Source organism: Sander lucioperca, chromosome 3, assembly GCF_008315115.2.
Source record: "Sander lucioperca isolate FBNREF2018 chromosome 3, SLUC_FBN_1.2, whole genome shotgun sequence".
NCBI classification, from domain to species: Eukaryota; Metazoa; Chordata; class Actinopteri; order Perciformes; family Percidae; genus Sander; species Sander lucioperca.
This window is the reverse complement of record NC_050175.1, coordinates 8382524-8405616: the sequence shown is the minus strand read 5'-3', so window position 1 is coordinate 8405616 and position 23093 is coordinate 8382524. Positions and strand designations below refer to the sequence as shown.

Sequence of the window (23093 nt, the reverse complement as noted above, 5' to 3'; positions counted from 1 at the left end):
AAATTAGGTGAGGTCGGCAGAGAATACCAGCAACAGTTACCAAAGATGGCATTGGCCACCCTCCGGCCACAACCAGATGTTACGTGATCTAGCCAACGAGAAGCTCCCGAGTGGCTAGAATCATTTTTGTGCAGCAATGCCTGGAACTAGAGCCCGACCAATAAAGGATTTTTAAGGCCGATACCGATACAAATATTTGGTGATTTCAATATCCGATATATCGGCCGATATATACATTTTTTAAAATCCAGAAACGCGTAACAAAACATAAACAGATTTCCCTAACATTAGTTACTTGTAGTTATTTATGAGTCCTCACTAAAATAATATGATAATGCAGTTTAAAAATAAACTTGTTTTATTGTCACAACAGAACAGAGGAACATCAAAATATAGTAAAGTTCTGATAAATAAAATGTATAAAAATACAACTTACAATACATACAACTTAAGATATGAAACTTAAAGGTGCCCTGCCACACAAAACCGTTTTTACTTGCATTTTTTGAAATTTGTTAGGTCCGTATGTGTTTGTGTTATGTCGTGAATGTGAAAATGAACTGCTACCTCCTCTGTCAGGTCTAGCCACTGAAAGGAAATAAGTGAAGAAATCAGGCCAATTACAAAAGCTGGTCAGTCTGACATCATGTTGCCTGAGCTCATTACTATGCATGAGGTCGCCCAGTTGCGCTGGGTAATGGATGCTGATTGCCAGGCTCTCATTGGCTAGCTGTTAGCCAATCAGAGTCAAGCAGCTTAGCTCATTGAATATTAATGAGAACTGGCACAAATCGAGCTGAGTCTTCCTGCAGGCTTTCTATACCACGCTAGAATGGCTTGAAACAAGGTAACCAAGGCATTTTTTCCACAAAAAATGTTACAGAGTCCATGGAAGAACTTCAGACATTACCACAAAGTAATGAAATACGTGTGGCAGGGCACCTTTAAAGGGTTAAACACGAGTGTTGTCAACAGGAACGTTGTAGAGCGCCCTTTGGTGGACAAACTATGCAACGCCAACACTCATAACATGGATGAAGGGTGTTTCGTTATTTTTTAAATATTAATTTATCGGCCATTATAAATGCCGATACCGATAGTTTGGAAAATGCCTAATATCGGCCCGCCGATATATCGGTCAGGCTCTACCCGGAACTTTATGATTAGAGCTATAATATAAAATACCTTTATTTAATATATTTTCTTCCATTCTTTGTAAACAATATGACATCACCATAGCAACGTCAGGCCGTGTGTTTCCTTTTTCTGTCCTGCCATTCCGTCAGACCGTGGTGTTGTCCGTCTGCCTGAATCCATGTGAATGCACCATAAGGGTGTACAGCCTGCTAGCAGCTTTGTAAGACTAACTTACTGATACTTAGCAGGTATAATGTTTACCATGTTCACCGCCTTAAGTCAGCATGTTAGTATGCTAACATTTACTGTTATCAATACAGTAAAATGTAACTCACAAACACAAATCCATGGAAGCAAAACAAAATAAAGATTTGGCCTAATTTCATGGAAATGTTGAATTCTAGAAAACTGGAAATCAGCTGACTAACAGCTAATAATGAAACATCCCCTTAAAACAATTTAAATGATCACATCTATAGTATGTTTTTTCATCCAAGACTTCTCTCTTGGCAAGAACAGCAATTCATTTTATGATATGGGCAAAATTGCTTGTATTTTAGAAATGGTGAAAAACCACCACAGTAAATATAAAAAAATGAATTAAAAAAAAAGAACCCTTTTGCCGCACTATGCATACAGCATCTATTCCTAACTGAACTGAAGCAAATGTACTTCACACACAGGAGGAAGTAAATTGCCTACAACCGATAAGAGTTCTCCCCTTCAACAGACTGTCTGTCCATCACTCTGAATGACAGGCTCCCTAGGTGCAGGGCTGGTAAATAGAGGGCTTCATGATGACCACAGAGAACAATCTCAGGGAAAAAAGGCACCCTCACTAATGGAAAAGTGAACGTGTAAAACACTGGGGTGCCCACACACACAGACAAACACACATGGGGGGGTAATATAATTTCACCATTCCTTCGAAGTGGCTACTGAAAACATGCTGGAAGGACATTAGGATTCACCACCTCTAGCACAGTTGGCATCAACTCGTCTCTGCTTTATGTGTATGTGAAATCCATTTACAGTGCATTTGGCTGACCTGGATGCTAGCAACACCTGCCTCTGTTTTGAATGGAGACAGAGGGAGCCTTGAGGCGTGCAGGCATGGTGCACAGATTCAGAACACACACACTCACTCACACACACGTACACACACACACACACACACACACACACGCACACTATATGAGCAGTAGATGGTGAAGAAGAGATTGTCAGTGTCACTCAAAATGAAAATGAGGGTGTAGATCACAGATGTCTGTCCCAGTGGTGTAGTATAGGGGCCCTGACCACACATCACTGTCAATGATCAGTAGATAATTCGAACTGAGGTCATAAAATCTCTCTCTCTCTCTCTCACTCTCTCACTCTCTTACACTCTCTCACACACACACACACACACACACACACACACACACACACACACACACACACAAATGTGCACACATCTGTTCCATGCCTCTGCCAAAACTTATAGCAGATATGTTTCAGCAGCACTATTCAGGAATAATGTCTATGCTCCAAGTCCAATTACACAGCTGCACTTCAGGTCATACAGTACAGTTAGAACAGTGAGAGTTTCTATTCTTTTGTCTCTTTCCAAAAAAAAATTGGATTTGAAATGAATGTGGTAAAAGTGCTGACAGTCACTTTAAAAGCTGCACTAATCAATATTTTTTTTATAACAATGAAATGGACTACATGAATTATGAAAGGTTACTAAAAGTGATGACCCCACAGAGAATTATCACCAACTCTACAGCTGGACAGAGATTTGCTTAAGCCTCATTTAACTTAGAGTTTGGGGTTTTGCTGTATGGTTCAGTCCCACCGCTTTCATCAGGGGGCAGCTGTTTTCAGTGGACCACTGAATCCAGTGCATTAAAGCAGCCTTGAGGAGGTTTAAGGAGTGTTCTGGTCCACATTGTGTGTGACTGGTAGACTTTTAATACATTGCCCCCACACCCTCTGATTTTAGGATGATCTATAGGGATGAGCATACAGACAAAGCGACAAGGATTTTCTTCTTTTTTCTTTTTTTTTTATGGCCAAACGGTTTATTGTCTGTCCAAGTGATTGTGACTATTATTCCAAATATGACAATATTCCGAATTTGATACATGTCATGTAAACAGCATATTCCGGTTGGATATTCCGAATTAGGCCTTTTTCAGAATATAACATTTTCCGATTAAAACTTGGGATATTCAGGTATTATTCAGGTTTTAGAGGCATTCTTTGGACATGTATACAGCGCATTCGGAATATCAATCAGGATCAATCAGGATTTTTACCGCAGGCTTATGGTCAGCTCTGTGCGTTCACTGGTTTCTGTACACAAACCAACCAGCCAACAGTTTGCAAGGCTGCAGACCAGATAAGGAGAAACACAACTACTTTTAAACATTATCAAAGACTTGGATATCAACAGGTTTTTGGATATTCGCACACATCCCTACGCCGACCTTTTCAAGTTTCAAACTGGTTGAAGGAATGAAAGAGGGACGCTGTGTTCAAACGGTCCAACAAGTCCATCACCGCTGCTGTTTTGCACGGCTACACGTAAACAGGAATATTAGTGGAATACTTTCATTAGCCATGTAAACAGCAGAGTCAGAATATCATCTTTTTCCAGAATTAGGGCAAAAACTGGAATATTATGTGCATGTAAACGTAGTCAGTGTTTCATTTCAAAGCCAATGTGCTGGAGTAGAGAGAAAGCAATTAAAAATGTGTTACTGTCCAAATACTTGCAGATGGCATTGTAGTCTAGACTAAATGCAAGAAAATGTTTTTTTCATACATTTGCAGAACAAACAGATGTCTTCTGTTAAGAAAATGAAAAATTAGATACAAATAAGATTAGAATTAGAATTGGTTTAAGGTTTGATTATGATTTATGGCGAGAGGGACAAATGAACACAGCCAATGAGGGTGCTCACAAATAGTGCAAATGTGTGTGTGTGTGTGTGTGTGTGTGTGTGTGTGTGTGTGTGTGTATAAGTTGTGTTCTTCCTTTTATGTGCCGTTTATGAATTTATGTCTAGGGACTGCAGATGAAAAATAGCCTTCTGGCTAACTATTATTATTAATAATGTTTATTAATAATAATAATAATAATTAATAAAATTTTATTTATTTTTTACAGGTACAGTGCGTCCCTGTAATAAATAAATAAATAAATAAAATTGGGTTTTTTTGTGTCCACAAACGTTCACAAGTTCACTCACCATTATTGCAGATAAAATAACCTTCACTTTGCCTGTCTGCTCACTTGTGCAGTCATAATTCCCAGTTAGCTTGTTTATTATAGCAATAATAGGCAAGGCATATTGACAGAGGATTATTATCCTGGGTGAAGCTTTATCCTGAGATTTTATTTTCTCATTTGATCATGTACAACGTGACCTTTTTTCCTTGGTATCCTCCTTGGCCGGTATGAAGACTTAATCTCCACCTTTCCCGGGACTAAACCAGTGTCAACAACACTCATTAACAAGTCTGGGACGGGAAAGACACAAGGCAGATGAAGAGAGAGAGAGAAAGAAAGAAAGAAAGATGATAATGATGGCGATGATCTCCCCAAAGAATTTACTTATTCACACCTTTGTGCTCCATTTGACAAGGACCAACTACTTCCACGCAATACACAATGTTTTGATGGACAGTAATGGTTTAGCTCAGCCTGTGTCCAATATACCTCAACCTCTGTGTTGGTGATGGACTGCCAAAATAAAGTGACAAAGAAATTTGACATGCAGACATTAGGGGTTCAAATATGGAAGCCAATCTGTTTCGTCGGATTTTGAAATTTAAAAGCCATTGAATTTATAGCACTGAATATTTATGCATTGAAATTATGTATCTGAATTTTTTGCCTCTAAATTTTACTCTTCAAATTTTCAACAACTAATTTTTAATATTTTTCTTAGTTCATAAATTAAGAATCCAAAATTCAACATAAAAATTTCAATATACCAAATTCAGCTGCAAAATACAATGTAACTAATATATTTTCAACCTCCATCCCGGCCGCCACCAGCTGGCTGTCACGTCAGACTAGAGCTTCTCAAGTCCGACAACATCGGAGGAAATGTGCAATTTGCCATACATTTTTGTAAAAATGCTCACATTCGAACTCTGCACAGTTGATTCCTTGAATAAAAAGGTCTCAGAAGTGAATTTAGTGACAAAATAGCAGACCAAAATTGCAAAAAGTTTCCAGTTGTGGCTGCTGCTACTATGGCAAACTCCCAATATAGATTCTAGAATCGATTGCTTTTCCTTGGGTTCCAGGATGTTAACACTGAATTTTAAACATTACATTTTGCAGCTAAATTTGTTATATTGAATGTTTTTACGTTGAATTTTTGATTCTGAATTTATGAACTTAGAAAAATAAAGGTGAAAATTAGTTGTTGAAAATTTTAAGAGTAAATATTCAGAGGCAAAAAATTCAGATACATAAATTCAATGCATAAATATTTAGTGCTAGAAATTCATTGGCTTTTAAATTTCAAAGTCCGATGAAACAGATTTACTTCCATACTCAAACGCACCACAAAACAACGAGTTGAGATGTTCAACTATTGCTGAATTTTACCTGAATTTCACAACCACTCCATTTTGTTAAAGTGCAAAACAAATACGTTTCTTCTTAAATTTGTTCTTAAGAAAGTTCCTAAGAAAAGTCTACACCTGATTCATGACGTGTTCTTAAACAGCAGAATTGTTCGCAGGTGTGTTCTTAGAATGATGAATCCCAATGTCTTTGTAATTTGAAAGCTTGTGCCCGTTGCTACTATTTAGCATAAGTAAACGCCCCGTTAATTCCCATAAAAGGGCATGAGATGGCAGGGCCGTGTGCACACTTATAGAAATGTCGAAAAGACGTGGGAAAGACGGTGGAGGCCTCGACTCCAAAAGAAAGAAAAAACTTTAGTAATAAAGTGGAGGAACTGCTGCAAGAAGTTAGAGAAAAACGAGACATCATATTTAGTAGCGTCAGCAATAGATACAAGGCAGAACGGAGTTTAAATTAGAACGGAGCTATAGAACTACTTATTTTGCGCAAACATGTCAGCTCTCAATTGTGCTTAAGAGTGCTCTCGAGTGTGCGTAGATTCTGTTCTTACCTAAGAACAAATCCCAAATAAGAAAGCATTGGTGAATGTCATAATCTTCATGAAAACTGCGTAAGTGGGGTTAAGAACAAATTTGTTCTTAAGAACTTTTGGTGAATTCTTGTTTTTCCGACGCACATCAAAAGCAGCTGAGTTTCTTTAAGACATAGCAGCACACTTTCTTTTTTTTTAAATGAGAGTCAGTGACAGTTGACATTTTGTGGTGCATTTTAGCTGCAAGTGTCCTGGGTACCGGCTATCACATTGCACACGGAATATTTTGTGTAAATGTCATTCACTGTGTAGCTTACAAGCTCAAATCTGAGGGAGGCGTGCACTACAGTAATAACCAGTAAGAGCGTTCGCCCCATGTAGGCTGAGTCCTGCATCGGCGCGGGTTTGAATCAAACCTGCTGCCCTTTCCTACGTGTCATCCCCCATCTTCCTTCCCCTTTCCTGTCTATCCAGTGCCACTACATAATAAAGGGAAAAGCCCCCCAAAAAATAATCTTTAAGGCTTCCTCACATTACGAGGATAGAAACTTGAAATTAAGCAGGAACACTTTAGAATAACATCTCGGCAGTGCAGACTTTATTCCATGAGCTAATGATGGAGGGCAACAGTGTGCCTTCTTTAGAAATGAAAGGAGTAACATGGTATAGTCTTACTTAGCCATTATTAAGGGGAAATGGATGGCAAAAAATGCTAAATATAAAACATTAAATGAAAATATATTTATGCAAAATATTCAGTAAGCCCAAATCCTTACTGCAGTACATTCAGGGGTTAATGTACCCCATTATTTAAGTACTACTCCAAATAAGGAGCCTCACAGCATCATTAGGAAAATATACAGCATTTTTTGAAGTTTTGCTCTTCTTAAAGAAGTTTCAATTTATTCCGAAATATGCTGACTTTTTCCAATTCATCCCATGAGTTTGCTTTTGCCCATTCTCCTTTTAGAAGTAGGGTAATTAACCCGAGTCTGAACTGTTGTGCTACTGGTACAAGGTTTGAACACTAGGTATGGAGGAGAAGATTATGCTGTGGATGGTACAATGTTTAAATAGAAAGAAGAAAGACGTGAACAAGAGCATAAACAAACTAATTTAAACAACCAGGGAACAGAGGAGACACAAGACAGACACAGGGAGAGTAAAAGATAGACTGAGTGAGAGATCTAAGCTCTGAATTTTCTCATGTCCATGTCCATGTTCAAGCTTTTCATCATTGTCCGTTGTAGATTCATTACTGTCCTGTGGTGCATGAAACACAACGCATTTCACAAAAGCACAGGTTCCAAACGAGCCGCAGTGTCCCTGAGGAGTCAGCATCCTTGGCCCAATGGATTCTAGATAAAGATAATTTATTACAGTTGCTGCTTCAGATGGAGAGGCTCCCGGGAGGAGGTGGCACGAGGACGAGGAGTGTCTCAAGCCACTGTGAGGGCTCAATATGTTTTTATTTAAAAGGCCTAGTTAGCTCCTCTTATCATTATCTATTCCTCAGTCCTGAATGGGATAGATTGCAGCTGCAGTTTTATTTCACCTCCTATCGCCATCTGCAGTGTTACTTCTTTCGGCCTCTTGTCTCTTTATTCTTTTTTCTCTCGTTTCCCAACAAGCTTGTCCCCCTTCTCGGCTTTTGATATGAGAAGACTTAAGTACGGTAGGCTTGGTTTATCCCCTCGTCTTTAGCAGGTTACAGATGGGAGAAGGTGAGGAAGTGTGAGGGGAATTAGCAAAGAAGTAGCAATGTAAAGTTGCACAATATGTTTTGTCTTTATCTCTTTCTGTCTCTGTCCAGATCCGTTTCTCTGTTTCTGAGTGTGTATGTGTGTGTGTGTGTGTGTGTGTGTGTGTGTGTGTGTGTGTGTGTGTGTGTGTGTGTATATATATATATGTGCATACGTGCGTGCGTCATGCATGCGTGCGTGTGTGTATCTGTGTGTGTGAGTCTGTGTGTGTGTGTGTGTGTGTGTGTGTTTGAGTCGGTGTGTGTATGTGTGTGTGTGTGTGTGTCTGTGTGTGTATGTGTGTGTTTCTCTGCTTCTGAGTGTGTGTGTGTGTGTGTGTGTTTCTCTGCTTCTGAGTGTGTGTGTGTGTGTGTGTGTGTGTGTTTCTCTGCTTCTGAGTGTGTGTGTGTGTGTGTGTGTGTGTGTGTGTGTGTCTCTCTTTTTAAAAGGGCCCCTGCACAACTTGCCTGGGTGCTGTTTGCCAAGTTACTGCACAAACTCCCTGTTAAGCCACAACACAACATTTCTGTTTGTGTCCAGATTAACAAATGAGCTACAAGGTGCATTATAGGCATTCGATGTTGAGTGAGCCAGGCTAGCTTTGTTCCCCTGCTTCAAGTCTTAATGCTAGGCTAAGTAAGTAATTCAACAACTGGAAAATAAAAGACTACAACAGGGTTTTAGAGAGTTTTCGTCAAACCTTCTCTAGGGCCCTATGAAATCCGTTTTATTTTTTTTCAAATTCCGTTTTATTTATTTTTTCAAATTCCGTTTTTTCGGATTTCTCTTTAGCCCTTCCGGATTTTTCAGATTTGCTTGATTTCTTTTCACTTCTAAGCAGTATTGACCTTTAAAAAGTCAGTGACACAAACTCACAATTCAGTTTTTTTATTTAAACTGTTAATATATTCAGCAAAGCACATTCAAAATGACCTAAATAAAAGCTTTGGATGCTCACCTATAACAGTGTTGAGGACACTGCGATCTCCGTTGTCAGAGGTTTAGTCGACAACAACGAAGATTTTCTTTCCACTGATCTCTTGCAGCACTTTTTGCATGTGCTGGTCAAAGACCCGCGGCAGGCGGGTCTGCCTGAGGCTGCTGGCGTTTTCTGGGAGGGCGCCTCCTTGCTTGCAATGTTTAACAAGAAACGGACGTATCCTCTTCATTTTCTCAAGCAGTATGTCAGCTTCAGCACACATTGCAACAAACTCTTCCACAAACTCACGCCTTGCATCTATTGATTTTGTCCAGGTAACCTGGACGGATTTGCCCGCTGTGGATTTAGCTTTGTTCTTGAGATGAACTTTTGATTTCAAATGGTCGTTACATGTGTCTTTGCGGGTCCAGTCAACAGTATGTTGACAAAACTTACAAAACAGTTGTTGTCCAGACTCATAGTAGTCGTTAGGGTATTGTTCAGCCTGGTATTTAGCAGTCAACTGAGAGTTTCTTAATTTTTTCGCCACCGTTGGCTTATCAAGAGCCACTCGCTTCGACATTTTTTTTTTCCCACGCAACAAATTCACTCAACGTGAACGTGAGGACGTATGGTTACTAGGCAACATGTTTAACAATGCCATTTGGCCACGGTTTAGGTAGAGACCTTTCTACGCTTGTTGTTTTAAACTGAAAAATGAGAAGGAAGTAAAAGAAAATCGTTTATTTAATATGTCTACAAAATAAATGCAAATTCCGTGCGATTCCGCGTGTATAAGAGAACTCCGTTTTCATGTGTAGATTCCGTGATTCTGTCCGCGTTTTCCGCATCACGGAAATCATAGGGCCCTACTTCTCTTCTTTTTTTAAAGTACAAAAATGATTTCAACATGCAAAGAGAGACAGCAGCCTCAAGCTGAAATGTAGCTAGGTAGCTAGCTAGTAGGATTATTTAGCAAGACATTTCAACCTGATTGGAACCAAAACCATTAACTAGCACTAATGTATCCTTTTCAGATATGGGTAGACAAGCACACTGTCATGGGGCAGCTGTCCTGGGGGTGTTTGTGTCTGTTTCTCTCTCCCCTTTTCCCTCTCTGTGTGTCTGTTTTGCCGGAGCGGTGGAATGTAGCTAGGTCAAGGGGGCGTGGCCGGGCGATCAACCTACCTACACTGCTGCCGGCGATTTTTCAATCACATCTGCTCAGCTGTTGCAGATTCTCCTAATCACGGCTGCAGTATTTAGCCCGGTTGGAACCTGTATTCGGTGCCAGATCCTTACAACTGCCAAAGTGGTAACTTAGCTCCCAGTAGTTGAACTACGTTATTACTCCTGTAAGGTTTTTTTTGCCTTTCTTTTTGTTCCTCGTGCTCTGTACTCATCTGTTTTTTTCCTCTCTTGATTCAGACCGACACTACTATACCTGTTTGCCGTTTGCTGCTGCTCCTCGCCTCTCTGCCGTGCCACCCTCCAGCTCGGATCCCTGTGAGCGTTTTGGACACACTACACTCTGTTTCGCCCGCTGCTCTCCTGTCCCCACCACCAGCGCAGCCAACTGTCCTTGCCTCCGTTGCCTTTTTTTTGATCACTCATTAAAAGACACTTAAACCTTTCTCTCTGTGTCTGTGTCGTGATCCTCTGTGTACTGTGTCATAGCCACAGCCGTAACACACACATGGAATAAACACACTAAAACCAAGTTTATATCTCCCGTGCAGTAGATTATGAGACATGTTAGCCCATAAATATGCATGAGCAGAAGGAGATAATTAGGTGACCGTTAAAGAAAAAGAAAAAAAGGTGTAGATCTACATGGCCCTTCTGATACAATGTGCAACAGGTCTTTGATTCAAGGTTTTACAAGTACACCTGTCAGGCGACATGCCAACACATCCCAGTGTAAACCTGAAGGGAAAATGTTCTCATTCCCTTCGTCACTTCGCACACTGTGCGCTTCCGCACCGTCTATCTCTGCTGCTACAGACTACAGAGTCTGAGCACTGAGCTGACTGCGGGTGGGGAACTGGATGATGGAGCTGTGTCTTTCAAGACCAGAGCTTTCCGCCAGAAGAAGGAGCTTCTTGAAGCCTTGATGCGAGAGGGGATGAAGGAGGAGGAGGGAGACGGAAGAGGAACAGTGGGCTGATGTGCAGCAGCGATAGTGTCAATGCGTGGAGAGGATAAATAATTTACACCACAGTAGGGTCTGGTAGCTAATCAATATTACATAGATGTCGGATAGACAAAAAAAAAGGCCCATTGATTGCATGGTGGGTGGGCGGGAGAGGTGGGAATATCGAGAGTATGTGCATGTTTTGGTGACACTCAGCCTCAGTCACATCCCCCTCCCTGCTATGAGCACATGCAGGAGCCTGAGAAAATTTGCAGTGATTAAAAATCGACAACATTGTAATTGGCATGGGAATAAGAGTTTCAAAGCATACGCTGAGCTTTTTGCGGTTCCTCTGGGAGCCCTCAATATCTCTTTCTTGTATCTTCCACTTAGTTCTCTTCCCCCACATAGCCTATTGCAAATCTGGCCAATTATACCAGGCGATCATGAATTTAAAGAACAACCGTGTGTGTGTGTGTGTGCGCGTGTCATCTGCGGAGTCTTACCTTGAACAGTCCATGCTTGTGGCTGTGCTGGCCTAGCCACACTCCACTGCCTGCGGTGAGCTCCATCTGAGGAGGGTCTATCACCCGCTCATAAATCCTGGCAACAACAAATCAGAAGAGAACGGTTGGTTATGATAACGACACAGACAGAAACACGTTTCTCTTTTTGTCCTGGTCCGGCAGTAACACTGATTCAATGCAGCTTAGTAAATCCGACAGATTGCGTGCATGTCCGCTCCCTCTCCCTTCATGAAAAGCAGTAGGTGCAGAGCAAAGGCTGCTCTCCTCGAGCATGACAGCCAGCCATGGCCCTCTAACACGGTGTTGATATCTGGACCTGGGATGCAGGCTGGATTAACCACCCAACTCCAGACAGACAGAAACAGGCTTTGGCATTAGCAAGGCAAACATCCTCAGCGTCATTCAGCACCATTTTTTCCGCCAATGAGCTGGACTTAACAATGCTGGTGAGCTCCGATGGCAACACATTCTTACTCCCAGTGTGCCAAAAAGCGACGCTTGGTCAGGTGCCTCTGGCGTTTGTTACTGACGCAAAAAGTCTCCTTTAGCATCATATTTACACACTCTGGGTTGGTTGGCGTCACTTAATGATGCTCTAGGTCGGGACTTTTGGCTCACTTTATGACGCTCTGGGTCTGGACTTTTGGCGTCACTTTGACACTCTGGGTTGGGACTTTTGGCGTCACTTTTTGACGCTCTGGGTCGGGACGTAGGTTTAACTGACATGCGGCACAAGAACGAGAAAGTTAGGTTTTAGGAAAAGTTTGTGGGTGGGGTTACAGAATGTACGTTTCAGTGACACGCGAGACAAGAACAGGACACAAACTCCAGTCTCCTGGGTGAAGGTCCTTTGTTGTTTGACCCATCAACCACCCCAACCAACCTCCTTACGCAGATTTTTGGTCTTTAATACTACTCGCTACTGTTGTCGCTCTTAATACTACATCATCTTACAGCGCTGCGGTCAAGCTGCTGCTATGCCCGGTGTGCCCCGTACAGACGATAAAAGGGTGAATTTTGCGTCGGTATCCGACGCTGAGAGCCACTGACCAAGCGTCAGTATTTTACGAGTTAGGAGTGAGAACGGGTTGCCGATGGGCCTGTTTGAGGATGTCAAAGAATAATTTGTACTTACACTAGTAGGAGGAGGAGAAAACCTCCTGTGTATCTCTGCATGAGACACACTCAGAGTAGCAAGCTGATTTCTCTCTTGTTCTCTATTTCAGCTTCATTGAAATGGTATTCATTCATTTAGTACTTGTTTTGATCTTTGACAGAGGAATTGCAGCAATGACTTCAACAATATCGTACTGCACTTCAAAAAAAGGTAATAGTCACTATGTTGAGGAGTCTTCACAGCGAAGAGGAAATAAGTCATGCAAAATAAAACTTCTTATTAGGGGTGGGAGTTGTATCCAAAACTGAGAAGGAGATTCAGAGATTGGAGATTTGTCAGCCAGAAGAGCCAGCAGCTGGGCAGGTGATTGGTTGTGATATATGACCGTACCAATCCTCTTTACATACTGTACATCACAGTCATTTTTTATGCTTTTGGCTTATATTTAAAGCTCCATTAAGCAGTATTTTTGTTATTAACACAAAGTGAAATGACTCCCTGTAATGTGAAAAGATAGATGGTGCTGCTAATCCCTTGCAGCTCTGTAGGTTTCAAAGGGTTTGTCAGCTTTTGGTTTAGATTTGCCTGCACATATGGTTGACTATTAATGGCTCTCACCAACCCCTCTATAAAACCATGGCAATCATGACCATAATACCTGCCTTACATTTGACAGGTGGCAAGAAAATACATTTCATTGGGATGCCCATATGTTCCTGCTGCATGTTTAATCTAAGTTACATCAAATTAGTGTCTTAAGATGTCAGATATAAGAGCTTAATAAGCATATCAGAGTTTTTAAAAGTGTTTTCTGGTGTCAAGTTGTCAAAGACTATGAAGTGCAGCTTTAATTCACATGGATATGTCATTTTACCATTTCTAAACCATCATAAAAATGAGACATTCACAGTGAAGATCATCGTTCTCTGCCTGCGCCTATACTGCATTTGTTTGACAAAAATATCAAGTTATTACTGTCAGACCAAGAGAGACATGACTTTTTATTGGTGTGTAATTTGGAAAATCTAAATATCAAACTAAAAAAAAAAAACCAGAACATCCACAAGGTAGTTTCCTTTAACGCTATAAAAAAAAAGCAATTTTCTCTAGTGAGAGAATAAATCAAGTATACAACTGGCTGAAGTTGTTATCTGAGTCTTTTATAAGAAAAACAACAATACCACACATTGCTAATTATAGTTTAGTATAGTTGTACATTCTCCACTTTGTATTTTTTTAAATCTTCATTTTTTGGAATATTTGTTATTGTATTCTATCCTATTTATTATTATGTGTGCTGTGTGTCTGATATGTTGCTGCTGTAGCACCGTAATTTCCCATTTTGTGATCAATACAAGTATATCTATCTATCTATCTATCTATAGATCTGATATTTACTGTATATGCATACATTTTTCAAAATGTTGTTTAATTTCTTCCATTGATATTTTCTAAATAGCATTTAAAAATGTGCACACACATTTTGCGCTTAATTTATACTTTAAGTGCTACAGTGCCTCAATGCTGTTTATGCTGTGTCAGTCTGATTTCCCACAGACTGCAGCAGAACGTGGAGGTTATGTGATTATACTTTATTTCGTCTCCCCCAACCTTTCTGTCTATGCTTCCCTCACTTTCCCCTTTCCTTCCCCTCTCATTAGCAGCGGCGAAGACGGAGTTTTACACAGGCAACGCTGGAGAAAGCGGCGATGCCAATTAGAATAGAGATGTGCTCACAGGCATATTTGCATGGTCTGAAACCACAGGCTGCAGCCATCAACATCTAATTATAGAGGATATTCACCAGTCACTGGATATTATGATTAACAGAGCTCTTCTATCACCAAGGTGCAGGATTCAGTGAGAAACAGCTACAGTTTACAACCCAAAGAATAGAAGAGAATGAATAAATGCAATGAATGTGTTGACAACATTTTACATTCATCATAAAAAACAAAACAAAATACATTTTCTCACATATCATAGTGATATCTAGCCATGCTGGTTTAATTGGTTTAATTTCCCCAGGTTTTGAGATGTTTTGTAATTTGGATGAACTGACCCTTTAATGTTAAAATCCTTAAGCGTGTCAATCTAACTATTTTTGACGATATGTATGACATTTTTAGCGATAGCCATTTAACGTTCAACAATTCCCTATGCATGAGGGATTCACAAAAAAGACAGTAAATCAGCATTACTGTTTTTAGTTTTATCTCATTGATATCAGCCTCAACGTTAACTGTTCACTCTCCCACAGCCGTATCAGAGCTGTATCAAGTTACCACTTATGCAGAATGAACATTTAATGGAGAGTAATAGAGTAATGGAACAGGATGGAGCAGCCAGAGAGCTGTTAGATGAAGAGCTGAAACCAACCACCATGCTCTACAGTTGCATCCAAAACTACTTGTGGCATGTGCAGCATAAAATGAAAACACGGTTGCTCATGGCTTGATGGAACAAGGCCAATTATTAACAGACATCTCATTAACACAAAATGAGTAAACAGTTGATCTTGTTTGCTGCCCCCAGAATCAGGGCTGTAGTACTTGAGTCCGGACTCCGGACTCTGGACTCCAGACGCTTTTCTGTTGTCTCGGACTCGTCTTTGACTCGTTGGTATTTGGACTCGGACTTGTCTCGGACTCGGGCATTGGACTCGCCAAATATTCTAGTTGATCTTGACCTAGTCCAGCACTATATGCTTTTTGTTCTGAAGTAACTTCCTCCTTGAAAACAAAACCATTGATCAAGCACGCTCATTCAAAAAAAAGGTATGGTTTAATTCAAAATCCATCTAGAACAGACATTGTGATTGGTCGCTTGGTATACGCCTGGCTGCATCATATACCTCAATCATCAGGTATCCATCATTTTCATTTTGGCCACAGACACAATGTCAGCAAACACTTTGTACTATGAGTTCTTCAGGACAAGTAATAAGTTCAAGAACGGGAACATTTCCATTTTATATTTTAAGTAAATAAAATGGCCTAATTTGATCATATAGTGTGTTACTCTGCACTTTTTGATTATTAGAAATAATAAAGCAAAAGTAAAAGTAGAAGATATACTGTCTCTCACATCACATAAATTATGAACAGGTAAATGAGTGGATTCTTTTTTTTCTCTCTCGGTCTTGATTTGGACTCAAACTATTTTGGACTCTGTCTCGACTAGTCCTGGTCTTGTACTTGTCTTGGATTCGAACCTCTTTGGACTCGGTCTTGACTCGGTCTCGACTAGTCCTGGTCTTGGACTTGTCTTGGACTCGACAAAGGTGGACTTGACTACAGCCCTGCCCAGAATTCTCAGACCTGTAGTATTAAACCACACTTGCTGTCTTGACCAGGGTTTAGGTCAGGGCTATTCAATTACAAATATAGTTAGGTCAGATTTTAAAACCACGAAATGTAGATGGGCTTTTCCGACAGACCGCGGCCAGGATCTGCGGCGATATTTCAACGTCTGGTTTCTTTTCTCTGTGTGCCACGAGTGAATTTTGCAAGAAAACACACTGATACTCTATTTTACGTGATAAAGGATAGCCTTTGTTATATATGATATAAATGATCTGGTTCTGCTCGGCCACTAAGGGGTTGTGTCTGGGCCGAATGTGGCCCGCTGGCCCGCCAATTGAATAGGCCGGTTAAAATCAACCAGGACTGAAATCTTTAAGGATTATAACTTTAATTTGGGATTAACAGTGGCACTCTGCTGTGCCAAATCCCTTTGCATCTACTGCACAGTAGAAAGAACATCAATAAAAGCGTGTTGGACATGGAGTGACTTGCAGGGAATACATGATACAGTGGAGCCACATGAACCAGACTCATCACTTCATCCTTAAAATAGGGCAGCCCTGCTCCACTTTTACACTGCTCTTCTACACTTTATCAGTGTCTGCGTGTATGTGGATGTGAGTGAGTGAGAGAGAGAGAGAGAGAGAGAGAGAGAGAGACACCCACATCTTGATAAAGAAGAAAGAAACAGGCAGGTGTGAAGCTATTTGGCAATCACTCTGAATCACTGTGAATGGAGACTGAAGCAAAGAGAAAATCCTGAGATGTGGAAAGTGCTGCATTGTGGCCAGCTAGAGCTGTGGAAGCACTGTATAGCAGAGACTGAATAAATCCACATCTTACTACATAACACCTATTTTGCCAGGCCTTCCCGTTTCCACCAATTTACTGACTGAATTGAATAACTACATTTAATCTTGGGCGGACAGGATTTCATATATCCAACCAAGCTGGCTGTTTCCCAAGTTTGTCTTTAAGCTAGCGATAAGAGCAAATACATAAAAAAGACTAAATAAAGCCACTAATGCCATAAAAACCATGTCCAACATGTCAGAAAATTCGAAAACGGACAGCTTTCCTCTTCAAAAGTGAAACAATATTTAGCTCTCTGGCAGCCTTCATGGCTCTCCTTCAAGAGAACAATCTCAATCACAGCCTTCATTATTTGCTCTGCCAATATCTATCAGCCACACTAAACTCCAGACCACTTCCAATTTTCCACCAGTTTAGCTTGAGACATTTCCTGTCATGTATGTGTATTTCCTCTGCCAGAGAGATGAAGACAGGAATCAGGAGTCCCTTTTGAATTTTTTTTGCCTCACCATGGGTCAAAATTCTCAAAGCTCTCCGTTTATCCTCTGCCAAAAGCACAGGCTGACATATGTCACGTCAGACAGGCGGGTGGGGGGATTACTGGTTACGCGACAGAAAGCTAAAAAAAGATTGTCCTGCATGCTGTAAAATGCTCCAAAGGTGTGTGTACTGTAACTGGGATTGGGGTTTGATGGAATTTTTTTTGATGGCAAATCTTTTGAAAACTTTTCAAATTGATTTTATTTAAAGTTGTTGACCATAACTTTAGAGTACTTTTAAGAATTGGATATTACATTTAAGAACTGTAACTCAAGATATGTGTAGGCCTGCGCTGCCCTCTGATGCTCCGAAACGGATGTTAGAGGCAACAGAAACATTGCTGCATGTGACGCTAGTTAACACTACACTTGGCAGCAGGTAACATTAGCTAACGGCTGGATTAAACACGTTTAAAATGCTGACAGCTAAACGGTGTAAAGTGTGTATTTCACCGTAGAGGATTCCAACAGTGAGACGTAACAATCTGCAGCTGCTGTCGTTGGAAAAACAACACAGACGGTATGTTTACTTGAACCTCGCCTTGCCAGCCTCGTGGTGCATTCAAACCCTTTTCCCATCTAGTGGTTGTTTTTGTCGCTTACCACCAATTTACTGGTGAAATAAGTTGTTGTTATAAGTTATTACATTTTTAATAAATCCTTTAATTTTGACCATATGGCCTTAGCAATAAACAAGCCCTTGTTAAATGCCGTTTTGTGCTCTTTTATATATATCTTTTTTTAATCTTTTTAAAGGTATCAGTTCAGGCACCGTTTAGGCAAGGCACCATTTTAAAAGTATTATTTTAGCAACAGTATCGGAAAAAATCCAAACGATACCCAACGCTAGTCTTTAATGGACCCCCTTCTTGTTCTTCTAAATAATGCATTCATATTGGACCTAATATAATGTTATTGCTGGAGTATGATCCTATGGCATTTAGCACTTTTTGCAGGTTTTTACTACTGCTTTTGAGTCAAGGTGCTGGGATCTGTCATCAACCTTGTCTCCTGGAAATTTGGTTTTAATACTGAATAAAGAAATGTGATACAACCTAGATTACCTGTTTTATTAACATAGTAAAAAAGGTTTTAGGGGCCATATGAGCATAACATGTTCATATTAAAACAAAACTTCCACAAATATCACAAATGGTTAGTATCGTGAATATGTATGCACAAATTTGTCCCAAACCTATGCATTCAAGATAAATTAGCATATGTATGTTCTTGACACAATGCTGTCAATCCTGAAGACCCAACTCTTCAAATAAGTAATTAGCAAGCATGTGAGGAGCCTAGCTAGTAAGGATAGCTATAAATTGGGTTGTCAAGATTAGCACGCTGTATATAGCTGCTAGTCAATATCGACTGCTCTGTAATACTAAATCTGAAAGCCTGTTACTTCTTTTTCAGTAGGTGCACAACAGAAAATGGCTACATGTGTCTTTCAGCTGAGCCAGCTCAGCCTAGACATTCATTATGATACCAATCTAGAGTGGGGTAGTACACAGTCCAAGAATAAACATACCATACACTGGGTACAAATACAAATGTGGACAGAAACAGATTGGATATATTGTGAATAAAATGTACAATAATTACTATGAGACAACCTTTCCTTTGTGAAGACAGACTATGCCCTGCTAATTATAATGTGGTCATAATAATTGGGCTATTTCTCACTTACTGTCCATTTGCTGAGATTGGATATAAATTCCGGCTCATTTGCGAATGTGAATCCACTCTGCTGTAAAGAGAAAGCTATACGGATCACCTCCTTCATGCTAACAGACTGTATATTATTCTCTTATTCTTCTAAATGTGTCTACCTACATAGGTACAATGACTGTAACAGAACTGAATCATATGCATTACAGTAGAGGGATCCGAGCTCAATGACTTCCCAAACCAGGGATACTATATAAACCACAACTCTCTTTTAGATATACAGTGTTAGAGCTGTTACAGAACAGATCAAAAGAGGTAGTAAACACGCCTGGCATCACAGGGAAATGCTTGTGCATAATTACAATTAATACCTCTCTGACAGCAGTGGCAAAGGTGTTGTGCAGTATAGAGCCCTTTATAAGCATTACAGCTATTCACAGTATGTGCAAATCCAAGTGTTGAGCAGAATTAGGAGTGTATGTGTCTGGTGATTTCCATTGTATCAAATATACACACACAAATGTACACACTTGTACATGTCAGATACTGCTACAAAGACAACATGTCAATGTAGCAGGAACATTTTCTGCATTGACTTTTCAACCACTACTGGATTTCAGGTATATTTTGAGTTTTTTTTCTATATATCTTTCAACCTGTCCTTTTGTTGCCTATGCATTTGTGTTGTCCCCCGTCTGTTTTCCTTTTCATGAAGCACTTTGTAAGCCCGGATTTGAAAAATGTGCAGAACTAGTAAGGTTTTATTTATTTTTTCTTCTTTTTTTTCTTAAAAAAAGAAGAAAAAAAAAGACAATACGTTTTTTTAAAACGCCAAAGACCATGGGCTCTATTTTCATATTTTTGTTATTTTCCTAACCTTGATATTTGCCATGCCGATCTGTGTGGTTTGTGTAGGCATAGCACAGCATATGGTGGGGAAAGGTGGACGGAGAAGTGAAATGTTTATTCAAATGAGGCCAACTGGGTGAACAAGGCCAATTATTTGCACTCTTCAACCAGTAGATGCATTTAAATCTGCATCAAAAATGAATGTTGCGAACGTTGATAAAGCAGCCTGCATTTATCTATAAATTAGGGTATTTGTTGCTCACAGCTGTGCAACACTGTGTGGAAATATTCTCATTCAGTTCATTAAATCCCTGCAGCCATCTGCAGGCAGCAGAACAGATATGTGTAATGAATCTGCATCAAGAGTGGACCCCTATGGAATCCCATTAAGGCTAGATGTAACAGCCACAACAGCATGATATATCCCTGCAGGTGTAATGGAACCATTTGAAACAATGGACATTATTTCCTTTTATGGCAAAGTGGCAACATCAGACTTTGGTTTCTTTTGGATAAGCCATATTTCTGTGAGAATGAAGACATCTACGGAGGTTTAGCCAAAGTCTAATTTGCAGTGGGGTGCAAGCTCTTGATTCTTAAATGCAACAGCCAGCAAAGTTTAAACTTTAAGCTCAAGGATATCATTAGGGCTTGTTATTGCTATGTGAGCTGATACAGACGTGGGGAGATATATAAATAAGGCATTTCAATGAAATTCAATTTCCCTACATATGCACAGGCTGCTTAACATTATGTTTTGTAATATGGAACATAATCAAGCTGTAGCTGCAGCAAAGCTCCTCGGTAGAGCTGAGACAATTAGTCAATTCATATTTTAGTTGATGACAAAAAATGATTTGGCAACTACTTGGATATCTGAATAAACATTTGTCATTTTTGAAGCATAAATGATTAGTTACATGACCACATTCCAGCTTCTCAATTGTGAGCATTTACTGCCTTTCTTTGTCTATGTGATAGTCAACGGATTATGTATGGTAGACGTACATGTGTTTTGAGCAGAACAAGCATTGGGAAGATGTCACCTTGGCCTTTAGGAAACTGATCAACATGTTTCCTCATTCTCTGACATTTTCAAGAATCAAGAAAATTTGATTTTACCTGTGTGGAAAATGGATTCTGTGTCTACATTCCAACACGCTTCATTTGGAGAGACTGAGATACTATAATGAAGATAGAGGAGATGTTTTTGATAAGATATGGGACCCTGTACTGAGATTCTTTAAAGGGCAGGCTGCGGATGCTTTTTAGTGTCTCACTGTGCATATATGTATATGGGTATGTGTGTCCTTTTGTTATTGTCCATCTCTTTTTCTTGCACTCTCCGATGTCCACTTCTTGTCCTTTTGACAAGACATCTTTTTTTGTTATTTAATAAAACCAGGTTAGACCAAATTCTGATGTGCTAGGTTCTGTTTGTTGTTTATTTGTGTTATTTTTCTATGTTCTTTTTCTAAAAGCAATAAACATATTTGAAAGAAGAAAAAAAGAATCAAGAAAACAAAATAATAATGTAACTAATCATTAGTTGTAGGCCTGCTCCTCAGTGGTGTGAAGATGCTAGTGTGGTGGAAGTGGAATAATGTTGTGCTGTCGTGCTTTCTTACTCTCGTCTTTTCTTGACTTTAGTGGCAGCACTACTGTATATTCAAGCAGCTGTCACTACAGCACCGCAGCATCTACTTCTAAAAGGGCATCTGTCAGTCTCTCTCATGCTTCCTAAGTGCTGCGAATGAACCAAAGTGTACCAGCTTCATTCAAACTGGAGCTCTGTCACCCACAGCGGTTGAAAGACGGCAGCATTATGCTCTGAGGTGGCAGGACTGTGATTTGATTCAATACTCCCATTCACTGTTAAATCCAGTCTTTGTCGTCTTAAGTAGAAGCAAAAGACCTAGAATTCCCTAATGGATGAAATATGGACAAGATGGAATATTTTTAACATGTTTTTAAACATCTTGGCAATATGTGATGCAAAACTACCCAAAAGCAGAAAAAGAGAAAAGGTAAAACTAACAAAAGAACTAGAGCATCCCCACTGAAAAAATGAGAAGAAACTATTGCTTGAAACTAGAGCATATCCTAATAAGATGGCAGCTGTATCATGTTTAATGGATAAAATGACCCACATTCCTTTACCCCCGGCTTGGTGCAGGGGATAGGACTGGTTTACCTACAGTATGTAGATGAAGATAAGAGTCTAAGCTGGCTTTGTCACCCAATTCCCAAAGGAACTGTAAGCCCGCTTCCTCTCTGTCTCAGATATCTGTAATAACTTCACCTCGACAATGACCTTATCTGATAGAAGCGCCTGTCCTTTACTGATAAAACATGACTACAGTAGCTGCAGATATATTCTAAGGAACAAAAAAAAGAGGCTGGTAAAGTGTGCAAGTATATGCTATGCATGTGTGCGCCCCCCGAGTCTCCTTGTCACAGGAAGCTCCTCCTGTCCTCTAGGGCTGCACAATTAATCGCAATGTTATCGAAACCGCAACATTGACTAGTGTAATAGTCAAATCACATGGGTGGCGCAATATTTGTAAAAGGCAAAATATGTGTCAAACCATTCTGAATTAAATATTGTGGTGCTGCAGAGTCCCAGCCTACAAATCAATATCCTACAGACTAAAGAAAAAGTATTTGCTCGGTACAGATCCGCACAAAAATCACACTATAATCATTTAATTTTAATATGTTTAAATGAAAATGAGAATAATGATACAAAAGTGATCATTCCCTCCAATATCGTCAATCATATCGCAATATCAGTCAAAATAATTGCAATTAGATATTTTCCTCATATCGTGCAGCCCTCCTGTCCTCCTCCTCCGGTCTCCTCCTCTCTGCCACCAGGGGCCCGAGTTGGGGCGTCTGCCAGCATGATGTGGGTTGCACCCCACGGAGCTCTACGCAGGGAGGCTACAGTAATGACACACTCCATCACACCTTACACAAGACATCAGTGAACCCCAGACACAAGAAGGTTTATTAGGGAGGACCACGGCCTCAAATCTGCTCCTATAAAAAGCAGCAGAAGGCTGACAGTGTTTGTCTCACGGATCATGACAGTAATACCTTGCTAAGGCAAAGCAGGAATATAACAAAATATATAGAGAAAACAACATACTCCATCACCGCCATGACCCCAGTTTAAATGCGATAAGGGATCTTTGTTGCATGTCATCCTTTG

At 40.1% G+C, this 23093-nt stretch overlaps 1 protein-coding gene across 1 annotated transcript in view; it reads right to left on the bottom strand.

The window, feature by feature from the left end:
• The window catches only part of LOC116067214 (protein kinase C-binding protein NELL1), a 319826-nt gene that overhangs the window by 201275 nt on the left and 95458 nt on the right, over positions 1 to 23093 (bottom strand). Inside the window, exon 5 of the mRNA XM_031323575.2 lies at positions 11565 to 11661. Within this exon, the coding sequence (XP_031179435.1) occupies positions 11565 to 11661 (97 nt within the window). The remainder of the gene's footprint in view (positions 1 to 11564; positions 11662 to 23093) is intronic.